General features: G+C 42.6%; 1 protein-coding gene across 2 annotated transcripts in view; it reads left to right on the top strand.

The window, feature by feature from the left end:
* The window catches only part of LOC125724529 (serine/threonine-protein kinase pim-1-like), a 195,469-nt gene that overhangs the window by 170,691 nt on the left and 5,034 nt on the right, over positions 1–19,744 (top strand). Inside the window, exons 1-4 of one of the 2 annotated variants that reach the window (XM_049001266.1) lie at positions 10,809–11,075; positions 11,502–11,596; positions 11,746–11,790; positions 11,874–12,252. In XM_049001266.1, the coding sequence (XP_048857223.1) occupies positions 10,961–11,075; positions 11,502–11,596; positions 11,746–11,790; positions 11,874–12,252 (634 nt within the window). In that variant the 5' untranslated portion in view covers positions 10,809–10,960. Of the gene's footprint in view, positions 1–10,808; positions 11,076–11,501; positions 11,597–11,745; positions 11,791–11,873; positions 12,253–19,744 lie in introns of those variants that run through there. The other variant, XM_049001269.1, reaches the window with a different exon arrangement.

Below are 19,744 nucleotides of genomic sequence, written 5' to 3'. Positions count from 1 at the left end.
TGAAAAATTTTTATGTGAAACTTTTGCACTAATGTACTGTAACAGACTTACACATACACAGTATTAGTACTTCTTGTGTGTTGTGATGAGTACCATTAGTGAGCTGTGCCCCTTCAGAGTTGCTGTAGGATGGGAGTGTTTTGAATCCGTGCATAATATGTGTATCGTTCATTCTTTGAATTTTCCATTTCAAAACCAAATCAGAAAAACAAAAATAACAGACGACAGCTTCATGAAGCATTCATAATGCACAAAACACATGGCCATAATGGCCATAATGTATTATGCCTTTTTTGAAACATTTAGACCCATGTTTGTAATGCTTTTTCAATGCACAACAGAAAATAGAAAGTCTACTTGCATTTTCAGTGATGTCAAGAAACATAAAAAATTGTCAAAATGCAACCAGGAACAAATGAGTTCTCATACCACAAAATGTTGAGGTTTTTTAACGCTCATCTCAATCACAGATATTATTTTTGCCCAATCCCTGCGTGCTGCGAGCTCGGGTCTGGATGATGGCGATGGCTTTTAACTGAATAGTTGTGGTTATTGTGTTTGGATTATTTTTTTGTTTTGCCATCGTCCCTTAGCGCCCCATCCCATGTTTTTAGTTTTTTTTTTTTGTTTGGTGTTGTACTTATTTATTGATGGTTTATTTATGAGTTTTATTGTTTTATTTCCTTTTTATCCGGTGAGATATTATTGGTTTATCCCTGACGTCGCCCGCTCATTGGGTTGGGTGGCGGGTGGTGGTGCTGGGGTTTTTTTTTACTTGGTGTGGGGACGTCTTGCTTTTAGTGGGTTTGTGTCTTTTAGGTCCGTGTCCTGGTTTTACTGGTTTTATCGTGTCTCTTTGTGCCTGTTTTTTATTTAAATGACTTTTATTGACATCCTTGAATGCCCGGGGGCTGTGCTCCTGGGCGAAGGTGCAGGCTATTTTAACAATGTGCAAAGACACTACTGTTTTATGTCTGCAGGAGACTGGGTGGGATGGGGCTTTTATTGATCGGGTGCGAGACGTATGGGGGGGCGACGTCTTCTCCACCGCCTCCGTAAGACCGGGTATCAACGGTTGGGGAGTCACGCTGCTCTGTCGTGGCCCCCTAGTCGAGTCAGCATCACTGCTGTACTTGGACGGTGGGGGTAAGTGCCTGGCAGTCAGACTGCTTTTAGGGGGCGGCTTCGCCTGTAGTATAGTAGTCGTGCACGCGCCGACTGATGGGGCCCGTTGTGCCTCCTATTTTGACTGTCTGGCTGTGCGTGTAGCACAGTGGCCCTGTCCTCTCGTCATCAGGGATTTTTATTTATTTTTATTTTTTTTTCCCTCCACCACCCCCGCTCTGCGGAGGACTACTTTATTTCTATTTATTTATTTTTATTTATTTCCTCATGAGAGGGAGAAAGAGGGGGAAAGAAGGACGAAAACTGAGAAGAAGGGAAACAGAGAGGTAGGGAAAAGAGGAAAAAAAAACACAGATAATCTGCTTCAATACCTGCTGATGAGAGAAAACAACCAACATCTGTACGAATCACAATGACCATGTTAAGAAGCAACAGCCGAGACAGTGTGTGTCTGTGAGTACCAGTTTGTACACCTGTGTGCACACCTGTGTGTGTGAGCGCGCTGGTGTTCAAAAGATTTCTCCATGTAAATGTCTAGTAGTGTGTGTGGGGAGCCACAGCCCCACCCCTCAGGACATGAAGCAGACACGGAGGAGACCCGGGCCCCAGACATCCAGAGGCCCCCCAGGGCATGGGAGCCCCGGAGGACCACCACAGGGAGAATAGCAGCCCTCACCCAGAAAAGGGCAGAGGAGAGCTCCGGAGGGAGGCCATCCGGCAGCCACAGTGCAGGAGCCCCAGGGGGCCTGGAGGCGAGCCCGCAGGCTACACCAGCGGCCGGCCCCACCAGGGCAGACCGGGCCCCCGGCCCAGAGATCCAAGGGCGCCCCAACCCGCCAGCAAGGGCCCGACTGAGCCAGGAGGGCAAGACCCCGCCAGGCAACCGCTGAAGGTGAAACCAGCACCCACCCAAGCACCCAGTCCCGGACATCGAGAACCACCAACGCACCAGCGGCCGGGGGCCCCATCCACCAGCAGGGAGTGTGGCGGGGGGAATAGAGTCCGAGATGATATTTCAGGTGGAGTCTAGGACCCAACCTGACATGTGCGTATAGACAAACAGGCACACACATATACAAGCATACGTTCCCACCCTCATGCACACATAAACAAATATTTACACATTCACCCAACATTTAGACACACAGAAATGAATGCTGTACACATACTCTCACTCCCCATATATACTCTATGTGGACCCCTATTGTTTCCTCTGGCGAGGAGACCAGAAGACCACCCAGGACCCCGCAGCAGCCGAGAAGCCCAGCAGCTCAGACCCCGGCCAGGCGGCCAGCTCTTCCTCTCAGCCCCCAGCTCCAAATGGCGAACAGAGAATGGGGGTGTGAAAAGACCCCATGCCCCCCTTCGCCCGCTCAGATGTGGTGTTGGTGCATGTTGTTCTAAAGTGCTTTTAAAACAGGTGAAAGGCATGGCGCTAACCACCCCCTGCCGCGCAACAGCTGGTGAGATGCTGAGATGTGGGGCTTGGCACTAGAGGTAAGGCTGAATGAACAGACCGCCCTCTGGATGCCATTTTGTGTTCTCACCCCCAAGGCCCTAACAGGAATAATCCTAAAAGATGATCACTTCTAGTTTCAGAAGCACCGTCAGAATAGAATGCAGTCTGTTTATTATATAAAAAAAACCCTGAGAAATCCATCCATCCATCTATTTTCCAAACCGCTTATCCTACTGGGTCGCGGGGGGTCCGGAGCCTATCCAGGAAGCAATGGGCACGAGGCAGGGAACAACCCAGGATGGGGGGCCAGCCCATCGCAGGGCACACTCACACACCATTCACTCACACACACACACCTATGGGCAATTTAGTAACTCCAATTAGCCTCAGCATGTTTTTGGACTGTGGGGGAAACCGGAGTACCCAGAGGAAACCCCACGAGGACATGGGGAGAACATGCAAACTCCACACGCATGTGACCCAGGCTGAGACTCAAACCTGGGTCCCAGAGATATGAGGCAACAGTGCCAACCACTGCATCACCATGCCGACCCTGAGAAATGCTCATCAGTTTTAGTTTAAGGTCTGGATCCTGCTGCATCCTCTGCTCCAGACTGAGTTGATGAAGGTCTTGCAGGGGCAGCAGACCTTCGTCAATGCCTAGGTCCAACAACTTAGCCCAAGACCAATAATGATTTTTTGTTGATCAAACACCATCTCAAGTTTCATAAGAACTTCCCTAAGCAATGCTATGAAAAAGAAGTTTAATATATTAAAATGAAACGCATACACACACCATAATGCCCTATGATAGCCGTCATCTTAAAGTACAGTCAGCCCAGCAATGTCTAGGCAAATAAAACTGCAACAAAATCCATTTAGTTGTATGGAATACATGCTTATACCGTGTGTCCCCTGGCCAGTGGATATGTAAAAGAGGTGGGGTAACAAAACAATCTGGCCAAGATGACAGAAGCTAATGGCTTGGCAACATGCAGCATGAAAACATTTAGAGTACATGTTGGAAAGCTGTCTGGGAGACCAAGTTTGTCTACGTCAACACTGACTACTGTTATATGTTACATTACATTAAATGAAGAGAAACAGACCTCTGTACATCTTCATTTAGGCACTCAAGCTTTTGAGCTGACTGACAGGCCACCCACTAATGTTATATGACGGACTGATAGCTGAGAATCACTGCAATCCAAAACAACATAGTCATCGATGGCAACGGCTATTTGTTATTGATTTGTTAATTGATGGCTTCTAATTAGTTTATTTTCTTATCAAACATAGAATCGAAATTATGTGTTATTTTCCTTCATCCATCGATTTATTTTCTTCACATTTAAAAATTTCATGAGGTTAACTTATTCGCTACTGGTGGTCAGTCGGCACAAAGATTTCTGGTTGACATGTATCTTTGCTTTATGGCCTCATTAAATAACGTCCGAAAGACGTTATGAACTTGTAGCTGCCTACTTATATCTATATCAACAAAGTGTCCATGAATTCCAGCAGTGCAGTGCGGTTATACCGAATGGTTGGTTCCTCCAAACTCAACTGTGAATCTCCGTGAGTTTGCAAATGTGAGACATAAATGGGATTTACCAATTACCAATATCACTTAGTAACCTGTGTTAGAATGCACGTCCAGTGAGCTGCATTACCAGATCATGTAAACGATTGGTAGCAAAGTTCCCCTCATGGCTGTTGAGAGAGAGAGTCTCATGATATTTCAGGCGAGTTTGAGGTTTCAGAGCGTAACAGCCAGTTCGCACAGAGGCAGTGAGCACTCAATGAACGGAGGCTGAAGTTGTGTAAAAAAACATGCATTTATTCTTAACTAACACGACAACTAACATGACAGATGTAGTATATGAATCTGTTTCTTTAGGTGGATGACAGTAGGTTGTAGAGGTGATGAGCTGAGGGAATGGTAGCACTCCAGAAGGTGCGGTGTTTTGAGCGGTTGTTGGAGTGGAGCCCCTTTGAATTTCTCTCTTTGTGAAGGTTTAAGGTAAAAGGTTTTGTCTTGGGGTTGCAGTTCACTGTTGGGTAGCAGGTCTTCACCAGCAGGCTTCAGGACTGGTTTCTTTACTGGGCTTTGCGGTGGTCTGGCGATTTCTTGATGGTATTCTCATCAAGTTCATGAATAGGGATGACCAGGAATCCGACACCTGAACCAATGGCTGGCCATCTAGTTGCCGGGCAGATCAACATCAAACACACAAATACCACACTAGTAACAAACTGTGCATTTTAATAGGGGTTATATCAAAGGTCACATGACCGAACCAGAAACCAGGTCTCATTACATCCACTTGTCTGAGAAGGAGAAAGCTATTGGTTTTTATTGTTGGCATTTTATTGGATTTAAATATCCAAATGTTAGTGAGAAGAAGAAAATGTACTTGTCATGACCAGTAAAGTTCTAGAAGTGGGACAATCCTAGCAGTGATTTCTGCTGTATATTATAATGCACAAAATCAAGGAATTTCAACCATAAGTTTCCATCACATGAAATCTTTGGATATTATGGATATATAATGTGAGACATGAATTTATAAATAGGGGAGAACCACAAATATGCCATAAAGAACCATAATATTATTAGTCAAGGGGGCCGGATCATGATCACTGATCATTCTACTCCTACTTATATCCTAAGAAGCTTGATAAATACTGTCCCTGAACTGGAACAGACTGAGAACTCCAACAGAACACCCAACACATCCCTAAAGTTACTCTCAGGCTGTGTGGCTTCCTCATAGCCATGTGACAGGCTGCCCAGGTGCTAACATCACCACTCAGCCTGTCTTTGTATGATACTGGGGGAAAATAAGCAACAGCAAGACTATGAAGCTCTAATAGCTAACAATAAGAAATCAGAAATTTGCAGAGAGTTCTCTATCGGTTAAGATTAACTTGTTGGTGTTAGATTGCTAGTGACGTACTGAATTATCCCCATTCAGGACTACTAACGTTAGCTAACATTATAAAATCCAATTTTTCTTAAGGCTCTATCCTAATAACATTAGATAACATAAGCAGATACATTCACTTGTAGTTGCTTATGTATGAGGAAGCGTATAGCTTAAAGCCCTTATCCATTTTGGTGGCAGGAGTTTTAGATGTCAACCTGCACCCATCTTTGGTAGCTTGTGAAAGCATCTCTTGAGTAAAATAGCAGTATATTCAACTTAGATTGTAGCGCAGACCTGACCTGGAAGCAATGTGACGTGTTTTACAGAATAAGAAAGTCTGTTGTGCCTAAACCCCATACCCATTATATTAGAGTAGACCAGTGGTTCTCAGACTGGGGGGTGCACCCCAGGTATTGCAGGGGGGCACGCCAATAGGATAGCCTACGTTCCACTCGAACACTGCTAGCAAAAACATGGACAAGTTTGTGCACCCAGCCAAGCCTCCAGCAGAGGCTGACTCTTCATCAGCTGCAAGTTCAAGCTCCAAAGCAAAGAAGAGAAAATATGATGAGTCATATCTGGCCCTTGGTTTCACAACGACAATGGTGGGTAACCAGGAGAGACCACAGTGTGTTGTGTGTCTGAAAATACTCGCTGCTGACAGTCTGAAGCCAAACAAATTAAGACGTCATCTGGAGACAACAAACCCTAAGCATAAAGATAAGCCAGTTGGTTTCTTTAAAGGAAAACTCACAAACCGCCGTGCACAACAAAGCATCATTACTAAAGTTATACAGTATCTTTGCCTAAAAACGCTCAACTAGCATCATATAAAGTTGCCTACTGAATTGCTCACTGTCAAACACCACACACAATAGCTGAGGAATTAATGCTTCCCTCCGCTATCGATATGGTTGCAACTATGATTGATGAAACAACAGCCAGCATGTAAAAGGCAATTCCATTATAAAACAATATGATTGCGATGTGCATTCATGACATGTCAGAAGACATAGAGGAGCAGCTGACTGACAAGGTGCGGGAAAGACGCCACTTCACGCTGCAGGTGGATGAAGCTACTGACAGTGACAGAGACTGTTTATTCATAACGTACATCAGATGTATCGATGCTGAGGATTTCAAGCAGCAATTTTCAAGGATTCTGTAAGTAAATTACTGGCAGAGCCACTGCAGAATAAATGCTTAAAATCATAAACACCGACGGGGCTCAGGCTATGGCTGGGAAACGGGGCGGACTGCAAGCACTCGTGAAGCGCATCTCCCCCAATGTGCGATGGACACACTGTATGATCCACTGAGAAGCGTCGGTGTCTAAACAGCTGAGTCCCGAGCTAAACGATGTAATGACGGATGTCATCGCTACAGTAAACTGCATTAAAATACGCGCCATCAAAGTCCGGATTTTTCCTGCCCTGTGCGAGGAAATGGGCTCCAACCACACAGCTGCTTTGTTTCACAGTGAGGCTCGTTGTCTGTCACGCGGGAAAGTTTTTACCAGAATATTTGAGCTCCGAGATGAGATCAGCGCTTTCATGGAGGAAGAGGGTCACGAGCTTGCCAATAAGTTTAAAAATGACAAATTCCTCCTGAAAGTTGCATACTTGAGTAACATGTTTCAGAAACTCAGTGAGCTAAATCTGCAGATGCAAGGCACCGATACACACCTTCCACATCGGGCAGATAAAATCACATCATTCACAAGAAAACTGGAGATGTGGGAGCAGCGAGTTACTGAGGGAAATATAGACTCATTTGGGAACCTGAAAACATTCATTGAGCTCAACAAACTTCAGAACACAATGATCCCATACATGAAAGCTCACCTCTCCACTCTACAAAAACGTTTCCAGGAGCCTAAAATATTTGACTGGATCGGAGACCCCTTCAGTGCTACACCAGATGAGGATTTCAGCACTGCAGAGGAGGAACAGTTCATTGCAGTTTAAGTCTAAAACACTGGCTGCATTTTGAATTGGAGTGGAGAAGGATTACTCAGTGTTAGGAGGGAAAGCTGTGGGCACACTCCTTCCTTTTGCTACATCCTACCTGTAAGCTTTTCTGCTGTGGTCTCTATTAAGACAAAATACAGATCAAAGCTGCACATTGAAAAGGAACTAAGAGTGACTGTTTCCCAGCTGCAACCCTGAATTGAGAAGATGTGCAGCACAAAGCAAGTCCACACCAGCCACGGAAAAGTGTGAGACTTGAGATGATCCCCTTTTACGTTTTCTTCTGACTGGGAGCTGGTTAATTTCCCAGCCATTCCTGTGGAGACAGCTGTTTATTCTTCTTTATAACTTCACTATGCTCTTTATTTCTCCCACAGTGATGAAATTGCACCATTTGTAATTGCATTTGTTTCGCTCGATTAGAAAACTTTATTAAATAAAGTTTGATTCTGAACCTGTGTAGATTGAATGGGGTGGGGGGGGATCAATAATGTTCCTATCTGGGAAAGGGGGGCCCTGCAGAGAGAGTTTGGGATCCACTGGACTAGACAATGTTATATTAGACAATGGCATGGCTAATGATGCAGCTGTAGATCTAGACTCTAGATCTTCCTTGGGCTAAACGATAAGGTTTCAAGGGACAATAAATAAGACATTCTACTTTTAAAATGTTCAGTTAAATCAAGACTGACATTTCTGAGTAAACTCATAATCTATGTGTGGGCTACAGTGTGAGACGATAATAGCCAAAATATATACTAAAATAATGAATATTGAACATATAATTGATTTTTTATTAGATAGTTTTATTATTTATCAAATTATTTATCAATAGCAAATTGAATATAAATATGAGTAACAGTGTTTTTTGGTTTGGTTTTTGGGTTGTGGGTGAGCTTCAAGTTCAGCCATGTCTTTGGCATGGAGCTGGGTAATCTCAACATTTACATGCTAAAAGATCACGTGTTCCCATTACAGTAATGTAGTTCACTGCATTCCTTAGCCGTCAAACTGTCAGAAATATTCTTACAATATTCTTCTCTTACAATATCGCAACACAGTTTCTATTACACTATACATCCATTTTCTGAAACCACTTGTCTTATTTAGGGTCGCGGTGGGGGGGAACTGACCTGTCAGTCAAAAACGTATTAGCCAATGGGGACGCGACTCTGAAAAAAAAAACCCGCCCACGCGAGACGTTTATGTCAGAACTATAAACAAAAAAGTCGGGGAGCGCGAGCGAGTAAGCTTGCAACGTAAACAAATGAAAACATAATCAAAAGACCAATCATGTGTTTGCAAGTTATAATTTTGACTTTTGAGATGACATTTTTTTTTTGCTTCAGTTAGTTTTTTTCTTTAGCCTTGTTTTTGCTTGATGTCAAAAAAGTTTGCTTGATAATATTGGCACAGATTCCATATGTAAGGCGCTTTCACAGCGAAGTTACGGAACCTGGTCCCGGTTTACAAGTTCCTGGGTTGTCATGCCTTTTGTAACTCCTGGTCACTTTCATGTGTCACACCGCACAATAGAAACTGGGAACTTTAAGATCGTAGCTTAAACTCCACACATAATTACACCGCCAAGCCGAAACAACGGAGGATAAATAAGTCAATCACTTTGTTGGTTAATAATTTATTAGTTATTTGGGGGATCAATTGATCAAAACGGAACACAGTTCAGAACTTTTATTTATATTTTACTTTTACTTACGATCTGCATTGTTTATGATTCTTATTACATCTGGCCAGCAGATCGATCTTTCGTTTCCCACAGAATAATACATGATGTAACGTTATTTCGCTAATAAGCTCTGGCTAATTTCTGGGCGGGCACAGGCAATATTGGACAAAAGTGCATTGCTTATTCATCTAATTTTCCGATGCAGAGATATGGAGACACAGGGGCTCCGTAGTGTTACTATACATCTGATACACACTTATAATGTAGCAAGTGCCAAGTTCATGTCTGTTGTTTTGAACTTTTGAATCAATATTAACAAGCGCCTGAGTATTAAGTAACAAACCATTTTAAAATCCATGACCTTTTTTTATTTGTCTGTGTGTTGTTTTCTGTATTTTAACAATATAGGTAATATATTACATACGTTTCAGGAGCCTACATAAATAGAAACGATCGTTTTCACAGCCTACAGTAAAGAGCCAGAAAGATGAGAAACACAGACTGCCTTGGGAACATATCATGCTTTCAGACAACGTAAGGTTACGAAGATGCGCTGTATACATAAAATTGAATTGAATATTATGTACAGTACTGTATTGTGTTATATCGTATTGGCATTATACGCACTTCAGAAATTTAATTGGTAAGGTACTGTAATTTGAAAAGCGTTTGAGACAACTACTGTAGTTTTAAATCGTCAATAAAATGAAGTAAATTGCGACGCTGTCCGTATTTTAATATAAATATACATATGTGAATCAGATGGTAATCTGTCTGAGACATAATTAAGAAGCAGAAAAAAGCGGTAATAACCATCATCCGCATATATAATGATCAATTTCTCCCAGACAAACGTGATCATTAGATGCGGTGCCCAGTGTATTCCCATTCAGCGGAATACGACTGCCTTTCGGTGATCTGGTTCGCTTTTTTCTCCTTAATCATTTTTGTTAAATATTCCCACAAACCAGCCACGCTGTTTATGACTGAGTCAGAAACTTTAGACTGCATTTCCTATGTGATCGGTTAAGTTGTTTTAATCGTAATGGCAGATTCCTTGTCACTCCGTGATTTCTGATGTACTACTTGGAGATATTTTGAGCTTTAGAACGAATGAACCACAGCTTATTACAGAACAATTAACAATTCATCCATATTCAATAATCGTGCATGATTTTGGACTACGGGGAAACCAGAGAACCCGGAAGAAACACCAATATGCAAATTCACAACTAATTATCCATCCATCCATTTTCCAAACCGCTTATCCTACTGGGTCGCGGGGGTCCGGAGCCTATCCCGCAAGCAATGGGCACGAGGTAGGGAACAACCCAGGATGGGGGGGCAGCCCATCGCAGGGCACACTCACACACCATTCACTCACACATGCATAGCTACGGGCAATTTAGCAAGTCCAATTAGCCTCAGCATGTTCTTGAAATACAGGGAAACCGGAGAACCCGGAAGAAACACCACGATGACAGGGGGAGAATATGCAAATTAAAAACTAATTATATTATTGCTAAATAATATATTCAAACGTCTCTTCTTTTTTTTCAATTTTACGACGGGGGGGGGGGGGGGGGGGGGAGTGAGGGACCTCTGGGCTTCAGCCCATGTAACCCCGTGCATGATGCCGTCTGTTGTTCAAAAATCAACAATATTTGAATGATGCTCATCCATCCATCCGTAACTGGTCAGCCACAAAAGCATCATTTAATTACTTCTTGCTTAGCATTGCAGAAGAACGTCTTTACTCTTTCATTATCTATTACTCATAGCAGTAAAAATGGGTAAAAAACGCTCCCACTCCGATTCCGCTGATGAATCTCCTGCGAAAAGAAGGAGAGAGAGTACGGAAGTCCGGAGTACCGACGAAGTCGGGTCCAAAACTCCCCGCAAAGGTTGGAAGTTGAAGTCTTTTGATAGAGAATGAAAATGACACCTAAGAAAGCCATGTAAATCTCTTTCATAAGGCTTGCTGCAAAAGCAGATGCGAATAGTGTACTGGACTTATAGATTAAACAAATAAATGCAACAATTGATTCATTGATTGATAAAAAAAAATGTCGCTGAACGTTTGAAAAGCAAACATACCCAAATTGATTCAATACGTTTTGATTCTGAACCCGATCTTACTCTGACTGCAGCATCTAAAAGGCAAACTAATGATAATACTGAATTTAAAAGCCAAGTTTAGGATTGGCATGTGGTAAAGAAATATTAATGCATGCTATTTAAAGTTATTAGTGAAGTGTCTTCAACTGTGTTATCCTGTAGAAAATGCTGTATGGACTCTTTTTCTGAAGTGTACCTGCTTAATGTTGTAGAACATTTGGAGGACCTGTACCTCCAGGGCCATCTACTTGGAACGGGTGGCTATGGGGCAGTTTTTGCCGGCATTCGCAAGGCAGATGGCTTCCCAGTAAGTGACCAAATGGTGTAGCCGCGACATGCGTAGTAATATCTCTCATAGGGATCCCTTTTATTGCACCTGTTACAGGCACCTATAAAAGGTGATGATTTCTCAATAAATCCTACACTAAATTTGTGTTTTTTTTTTTTTACCTCTAGGTGGCAATCAAATATGCCAGAAAGACTGAAAAGAAGCTAGAACTGGTAAGTGTTTTCAGTCATAGAGCTGGGTTTATTTGGAAGAATTTCTGTCTAAACATATGTATATCCTTCCCTCCCATTCATAGCCTGGACTTGACGGGCCCATGCCATTGGAGGTGGCGCTGATGAAGCTTGTTAGCAATGAGTCATCTTGTGCCAACGTGCTCAAGCTCATCGACTGGTTTGATGGACCACAGGATTATATTATGATCCTGGAAAGACCGGACCCATGCGAAGATCTCTTTGATTTTTGCAAAAGGAAAGGAGGCCTCCTGTCAGAAGGTGTTGCCAGGCACGTGATGGTGCAGGTCCTCCACGCCTTGCGTCACTGCCAGGACTCAGGCGTCCTCCATCGAGACCTGAAGTCAGAGAACCTTTTGATCAGGACAGACACTCTGGAGGTCAAGCTCATCGACTTTGGCTGTGGCGATATCTGGACAGATTCCCACTACACAAAATTTTCAGGTCAGTGAGAGAGGCTAATTAAAACCTGTCAAACTAACCCCTGGTTCAATAGCAAGTGGCGGGTAGTCCAGTGCAGTGTTTTCCAGTGCAGTGTTTCCCCTACCATTAACCTGCGTGAAGTTGCCCCCCATATGTTTCAGATTTCAACCAAACTGGTCTCAATCGTATGTGCCGCGCTTGTGCCAGATTGGGCCATTAAAACGATCCTTTGTGCTGTTTTAGTTTCTGAGATATTAATGTCTGTTTACATGGTGACGTCATCAGCGTGAAGTTGATGCCCCATTTGCGTCTGATTTCCACCAGACCGATCGCAATTGTATGTGTTGCATTTGTGCTGGCTTGTGCTGTTAAAACTATCCTTTGTGCTGTTTTAGTTTCTGCGATATTAATGTCTGTTTACATGGTGACGTCATCAGCGTGAAGTTGATGCCCCATTTGCGTCTGATTTCCACCAGCCCGATCGCAATTGTGTGTGTTGCTTTGTGCTGGCTTGTGCTGTGAAAACTATCCTTTGTGCTGTTTTAGTTTCTGAGATATTAATGTCTGTTTACATGGTGACATCATCAGCGTGAAGTTGATGCCCCATTTTCCTCTGATTTCCACCAGACTGATCGCAATTGTGTGTGTTGCATTTGTGCTGGCTTGTGCTGTTAAAACTATCCTTTGTGCTGTTTTAGTTTCTGAGATATTAATGTCTGTTTACATGGTGACGTCATCAGCGTGAAGTTGATGCCCCATTTGCGTCTGATTTCCACCAGACCGATCGCAATTGTGTGTGTTGCTTTGTGCTGGCTTGTGCTTTGAAAACTATCCTTTGTGCTGTTTTAGTTTCTGAGATATTTATGTCTGTTTACATGGTGACGTCATCAGCGTGAAGTTGATGCCCCATTTGCGTCTGATTTCCACCAGACCGATCGCAATTGTGTGTGTTGCTTTGTGCTGGCTTGTGCTGTTAAAACTATCCTTTGTGCTGTTTTAGTTTCTGAGATATTAATGTCTGTTTACATGGTGACATCATCAGCGTGAAGTTGATGCCCCATTTGCGTCTGATTTCCACCAGACCAATCGCAATTGTGTGTGTTGCTTTGTGCTGGCTTGTGCTGTTAAAACTATCCTTTGTGCTGTTTTAGTTTCTGAGATATTAATGTCTGTTTACATGGTGACATCATCAGTGTGAAGTTGGTGCCCCATTTTTCTCTGATTTCCACCAGACCGATCGCAATTGTATGTGTTGCATTTGTGCTGGCTTGTGCTGTTAAAACTATCCTTTGTGCTGTTTTAGTTTCTGCGATATTAATGTCTGTTTACATGGTGACGTCATCAGCGTGAAGTTGATGCCCCATTTGCGTCTGATTTCCACCAGACCGATCGCAATCCCGTTTGCTGCATTTGTGCCATTAAAACTATCCTTTGTGCTGCTTCAGTGCAGAGATATTGCTTATTTACATGGTCACGTGACTCTGCTGTTAAGTTAGCCCCCCATTTGCCTCCGAACCGGTCTCAGTAGTTTGTCCCGTTTAAAAATTGTCTGTGCTGTTATTTTTCTGAGTTATACCTCTTACTTTACGCCTTCACATGATCGCCGTATAGTGCTCAGGCTCGTGTTTCTCATGTGAACAGAAGGTGGAGCGTTTGATGACTCCGTGTCAAAGCTGGACGTAGACTTAGTCAGCCCCACCAGCCAGATACCGCATTTCAGGATCCTGCTAGATATTTTCACAAATGACCGACCGTTACATACTGCCTCGTTACGTGCAGGCTTGACCCAGGTTATCATGTGTTCTACCAACTCAGCACAGCACAGGACGTCCATTTCTTGAGTTGTGGGAGTGAAAAAGCAAAACGACAATATGTAAAGTGGCTCTTGCGGTGTGAAAAGCGATTGTGTGCCATTTACAGTGGTAAAGCACATCACATAACTCTAAATTACGTGCAGACGTACATAGCGTTTTGCTACAAGGTAGCTAGTGAACGCCACGGCAGCAAATGCGACCAGTTAATGCTTAATACTCTACAACAATGTATAATAAACTCTTGTCATTTTGCCTGCACTGTGTGTTGCAATGTCTACAGATGTAGCCACTTGAATTTTCCCATGTTTCCATGATGGGGCCTTGGCTGGTCCATGACTGGCCCCTGCTGGGTCCTGGGTGGGACATTGACTGTAATGAGATCCCCCACGATGATGTAATGAACAAGGGGGCCGGCATGATCTGCCCCTTACCTCTGTCTGTAAAGTACTTGCAATGATTTATCCAACCACCAGGGAGAGCAGTGATTATGAAAGCTGAAGTGACTTACCAGAGTAAGTCTTACCAGTAGTTTTGGAAAAGGAGAGTGACCCAAGATGTGTGTAACAGACTAATTACAGGCCTAAACAAAGTAATAAGGATGATTGTGGAGAATAAAGGTGGACAGAGTGGAAAATGAAAATAAAAAAATCAAATGGTTCTGTACGGTGCTTGAATAAAACAGACACATTCCTTAGTGCAGAGGTCTCCAACTCCGGTCCTGGAGGGCTACTGCCCAGCAGGTTTTCTATCCTACCTGGCTTCTGATGAGCCACACCTGTCCTCAGGTAAATATCAGGAACAGGTGTGGCTCATCAGAAGCCAAGTTACAAGTCTGCAAGTTGTGTCTAACTAGGTGAGAAAGGTTTAAAGTTTCATCAAACAAGTGACTGATTCAATAAATGACTTTTGGCAATTGGCAGTTTCGTTCCCAAAATGATTTTTATTATTTCAACAATTTGGAAAAACTAAAATATTTCACCTATCTAAAAAAACATTTATCCCAAATTGCTACAAATACTTTTATTCAGCACCAATAATTGGAGATCATTTAGAGAGTGATTATTCTATCTTTTTGTTAAAACCTATTTTCAGTGGTGCTGACAAATTGTAAAAAATCACATCATAAACATTTTTAGCCAAGACTTTTGAGCTCTGAGGCTTATAGACATTGGGGCTGGCTACACAAACAAAATTGTATTTGGTGTGATTACTAAAGTGTTACAACTTTGAAGTGACTTTGGAGTCACCACACCTTTGCATACTGTCAATGGCCCATGGAATGTCTGTCACTGCTCCTCACACCAATCAGTTTGGAAAGGCAGTGTGAATTTTACAGTTTTTTTCAATTGCTAAGACAGATACTGCAATTCTGGAGTTGCTTTCTCAAAACTCTTCAAACAGTCACCACAACATTATCTTATACAAAATGCAATCAATGACTAAATGCAATCATGACTAAAAGTCATGGATTCCTGTCTCACTCACAACATTAAATTTTCAGAGGCCATTTTGCACATACCAACATACTGACCCTAAAACTGCTAACAAGACCGTCAAAACTGAAATATGTAATTTTCTTAAATTACTATCAAGACCCTTTCTAAAATAGATGGTAAAAGCCATATAATATAAACAAATTGACACAAGACCAAACAATGAATGCTGGATGCCAAGATATTTCTCCAGAGAAATGCCAAGGATGGATCAGGCATGTAAAGAGATACTACCCTAGATTCTACTCTGTCTTAGCGATTGAAAAAAACTGTAAGAAAAGACACAATACTAGCCTTTTTACAGTTTATCACATGCAACAGATTAAACGTTGATAAATAAAATATGCAATCACATTATATTACAGGACTAATACAAAACAATAAATGAATATTAGAACAACAAATTGTCGCTCCTGATCAAGATGCCAAGCTTCAAAACAGTTCCTGTCTGGTTGAAGGCAGAGATTGAAAGCACATGCTTTGCACTTCCGAGGGGTTTTTGTATGTACTGTACAATATCATAGCGCTGGATTAGTATGTACCAGCATGAGCGCTAGCCAAGTACCTAGCCCTGTTTGTCTCTGGTGTAAAAACTTCGGCTGTGTCTTCAGTTCACCTTAACTCCAAGAAGTTATTCGGCTAAGCAAGAAATCCTGCTTTGTGAAATACCCCCGATCTCAACCCTATTGAAAATTTGTGGGTTATGCTTAAAAGCCGGGTCCGTGTCAGGAACCCAGCTAGTTTAATTTAACTAGAAATTCTGCAAAGAAGAGTGGTCAAATATTCAGCCAGAATTATGCCAGAAGCTTGCTAATGGATACCAAAAGATTCTGGTTGATACCTGTTGTACCTGTGTGTGTAAACTTGTGACCACAACTAAATTGTGTTTTAGTAAAGAAAGCGCCATCTCATGGTAACACCCTGCAAGTGAACAGATGGGCGGGTTTAGACGAGAATTTAGGCACATCCCCAGAAGGAGGGGGGTTACTCCCTTTGGCTGGCTTTTGGCAGGCAGCCGCCTTGGAGGGGAAAATTGGTTCCCATGGACCCTCTTACTTGTTGTACATGGCGGTTAAATAAAAATGTCCGATAATGAAGTTTTACTTTCTTTGTAAAAATACAGCGAAAAATACGTATGTCTGTATGTTGGGCTGGGCGATATTGTCTAAAGCTAAAATCTCCGATTTTTTTACTTGTATCTGTGTCTGGGTCTATGTCAGGGGACAGCATATAGGCTGCCAACTCATTTTTGACTTTTTCTGACTTGGACTGGGAGGTAGAAGGCACTTTCTTCTTGAAGAAGCTTGCCAATGTCTTTTTCTTCTTCAGCTCAGGCTGTGCTGCTTCGTCAGCAAGGAGAAACTTCAGCTCCATAACAGCTCTTTCCTTAATTTGTTCCACCTTGTTATGTTCAGTGTAAGTCGTGCGGAATCTGGGCTCCATTAGTGAAGACATGTCCAAGGGTTCATCTGTGACAGTTCATCTTCTATTAAGGTACCCCAGTATGTTGTTTTTGTTTAGTTTTGTTAGTTCAGTATCTCCCTCATCTGGCTGTAAGAGACTGCTTCTGAACAGATGAAGCATCGGTTTGAGGTAAGAGACACTGACATAAGTCTCCCCAGACTGGGCCTCAGTGAATTCTTGGTGTGGTTTCACAGCTTTGTTTACTGATTATAAAATATCTATGTCTTGCCATGTCGGCATGAGGTGCTGAGTTTTCTTCTCAGACCCCAAGATCCGGGCTATGGCTTTTTCCTGTTCCAGAACTCGCTCTACCATCCTTTGCCTTGAAGCCCACCTTGTTGGGCCCTCTGTGATAAGCTGGTGGGTGGGGAGGCCGAGCTCGGCTTGTACCACAGCCATATCTCTTCTTCTTGTCCAGCTGAATGTGAGGCACTGACAGCCTTTTTAGAAACACCAGTGGCTCGTCAATTCTTGGGTCCTTTACACCATTCTCTGTACAGCAAAAAGGCGAACTACAATTACACACTGTACAGCACAGACATTTGTTTACTTATAGGATGCCTAAATGCTTCCCCTCTTTACATTTCATTAATGCATATGAAACACTAGCATACAAACTCATGTATGGCTGCATGTTTCGGCTGGATCACAGGTCTGAGGTAGTTGAGTAACACAGCACATTCTCCAGCAGCTGTGCAATTTTTTGTTTTGCTATATAAACATGGTAGGGCTACTTCGGTATGATACTTTCGGCTTGGGAGCTCATATTTGGGGTCGATTGTTTTTAGCTTCTGGAAAACCCCGTTTTTCAATAGTGCAAATGGGCACCATATCTTTGGCGATATGAAATGTCACCGCATCTGTAATTTCTTTCCATCGGGGTCCCTTCTTATCACATGGTACGCAACGCGAATAAGACGCTGATATTTTTATCTGCTCTTTAGCCAAGTTTGCAAAAGGTACAGTATGAACAATTCTGGACATGCCACTTTTTGTTCAAATGTAAGTAAAAGCTGAGAAATATTTTTTTTCCACAATGATACCTCTTGTACATGTCTTATTATCTTCTGGGAGACGCCTGTGTCATTTCCAATCAAGAAAAAACTTGCTGGTTGAATAAAAGTAACGTAAAGTCAAAATTTGGCAGGTGTATGAATAATTCTGGGCTTGACTATATATATATGTGTGTGTGTGTGTGTGTGTGTGTGTGTGTGTGTGTGTGTGTGTGTGTGTGTGTGTATAGTTAATGCACACATATAGACCTCACAAATATTAACGCTCCCCCCCCCCCTTTCTAAGATGGCATTGCTCACGTGAAAATGCAGCGCTCCCTTATTGCTATTACTACCTTATTACTACCTAATTCCATGCTACATATGAAATGCATATGGCTATCAGTCGCTGAGAATCTGAATTTATTCAGCAGGATCCTGAAATGCAGTATCTGACTGGTGGGGCTGACTAAGTCTATGTCCAGCTTTGTCGCGGAATCATCAAACACAATCATGTAAAGGCATAAACTAAGAGGTATAACTCAGAAAAAATAGTACAGAATTTTTAAAGGGCACTACTGAGACCGGTTCGGAAGGAAATGGGGGGCAAAGTTAACGGCGGAGTCACATGACCATGTAAATAAATAATATCTCTGCACTGAAGCAGCACAAAGGACAGTTTTAACGGCACAAACCAGCACAAACGCAACACACACGATTGCAATTGGTCTGCTGGAAATGGGGGGCCAACTTCAAACTGCTGACGTCAACATGTAAACAAACATTTATATGTCAGAAACTAAAACAGCACAAAAAAAATTTTAACGGCACAAACGCGGCACATACAATTGAGACCAGTATCTGAAGCATATGGGGGACCAACTTCACGCAGGTCTACCATTATATAAGGGGGGCACCCCGCCTCTCCAACGGCACCTCCCACCCCCCGTTGAAGGTCAAGTTAATTTTATTTAATTTTATATAGCTCTTTATATAGCTATATAGCTCCAGATCACAAAAGAAGTCATTTAAGGTTACCTTTCCTATAGAACAGGGCTATACATTGTGCCTTTATCAAAAGTAAACAGCCTTATGTTATTCATCTTATTTACACAACAGCTTGTCATTTTTGTCTCTACACGGTCGTGCGTTTACAATTGTCCTCTGGTCTCTGTATCGCACATGGAGTTCTGCCCCGATGCACACACACAGACACGTGCACGCACACAGGTGAGCACACTCCCACCAGCGGACAGGGAGCACACGTTGGAAAATATGTCGCGTCAACCACCTGAAAAGCAGACAAAAATATCTGCTCCCAGGGTGGAGGACAAACATCCGCAATAGGCTGCAAGGAAGACCATCTTGCAGCCTGCCTGCAGATCGGGAATAAATGGGCCGGACGTTTCTGACTTCCCATATCAAGAGGCTCTAGAAATGTCCTTCCAGAAGCCCAGAAAGATACACTGCAGTGACATTTTATGGATAATTGTCATAAAAAGAAATGTTCTGATGTTTAGTTCAGTTGTTATATTGACTGCTGTCATTAAAAGAAACACATGAAGACCATGAATCCTGTCGGTGACTGTCTGCCCCCCCAAAACAAACAAAAAAAAAAGCTGCAAACCCAGGGGAAACACTGCAGTGATCAAGAAATCTGGACATGTGATCAAACTTCCTGCAGGGGAGTTGGATTTGTGTTCATGAGTCCTAATCTAACTTGTTTCAGTAAAAATATAGGTTTATGAAA

This window comes from Brienomyrus brachyistius, unplaced genomic scaffold, assembly GCF_023856365.1.
Source record: "Brienomyrus brachyistius isolate T26 unplaced genomic scaffold, BBRACH_0.4 scaffold57, whole genome shotgun sequence".
In the NCBI taxonomy this organism is placed as follows: domain Eukaryota; kingdom Metazoa; phylum Chordata; class Actinopteri; order Osteoglossiformes; family Mormyridae; genus Brienomyrus; species Brienomyrus brachyistius.
This window is presented reverse-complemented; position numbering and strand designations above follow the sequence as displayed.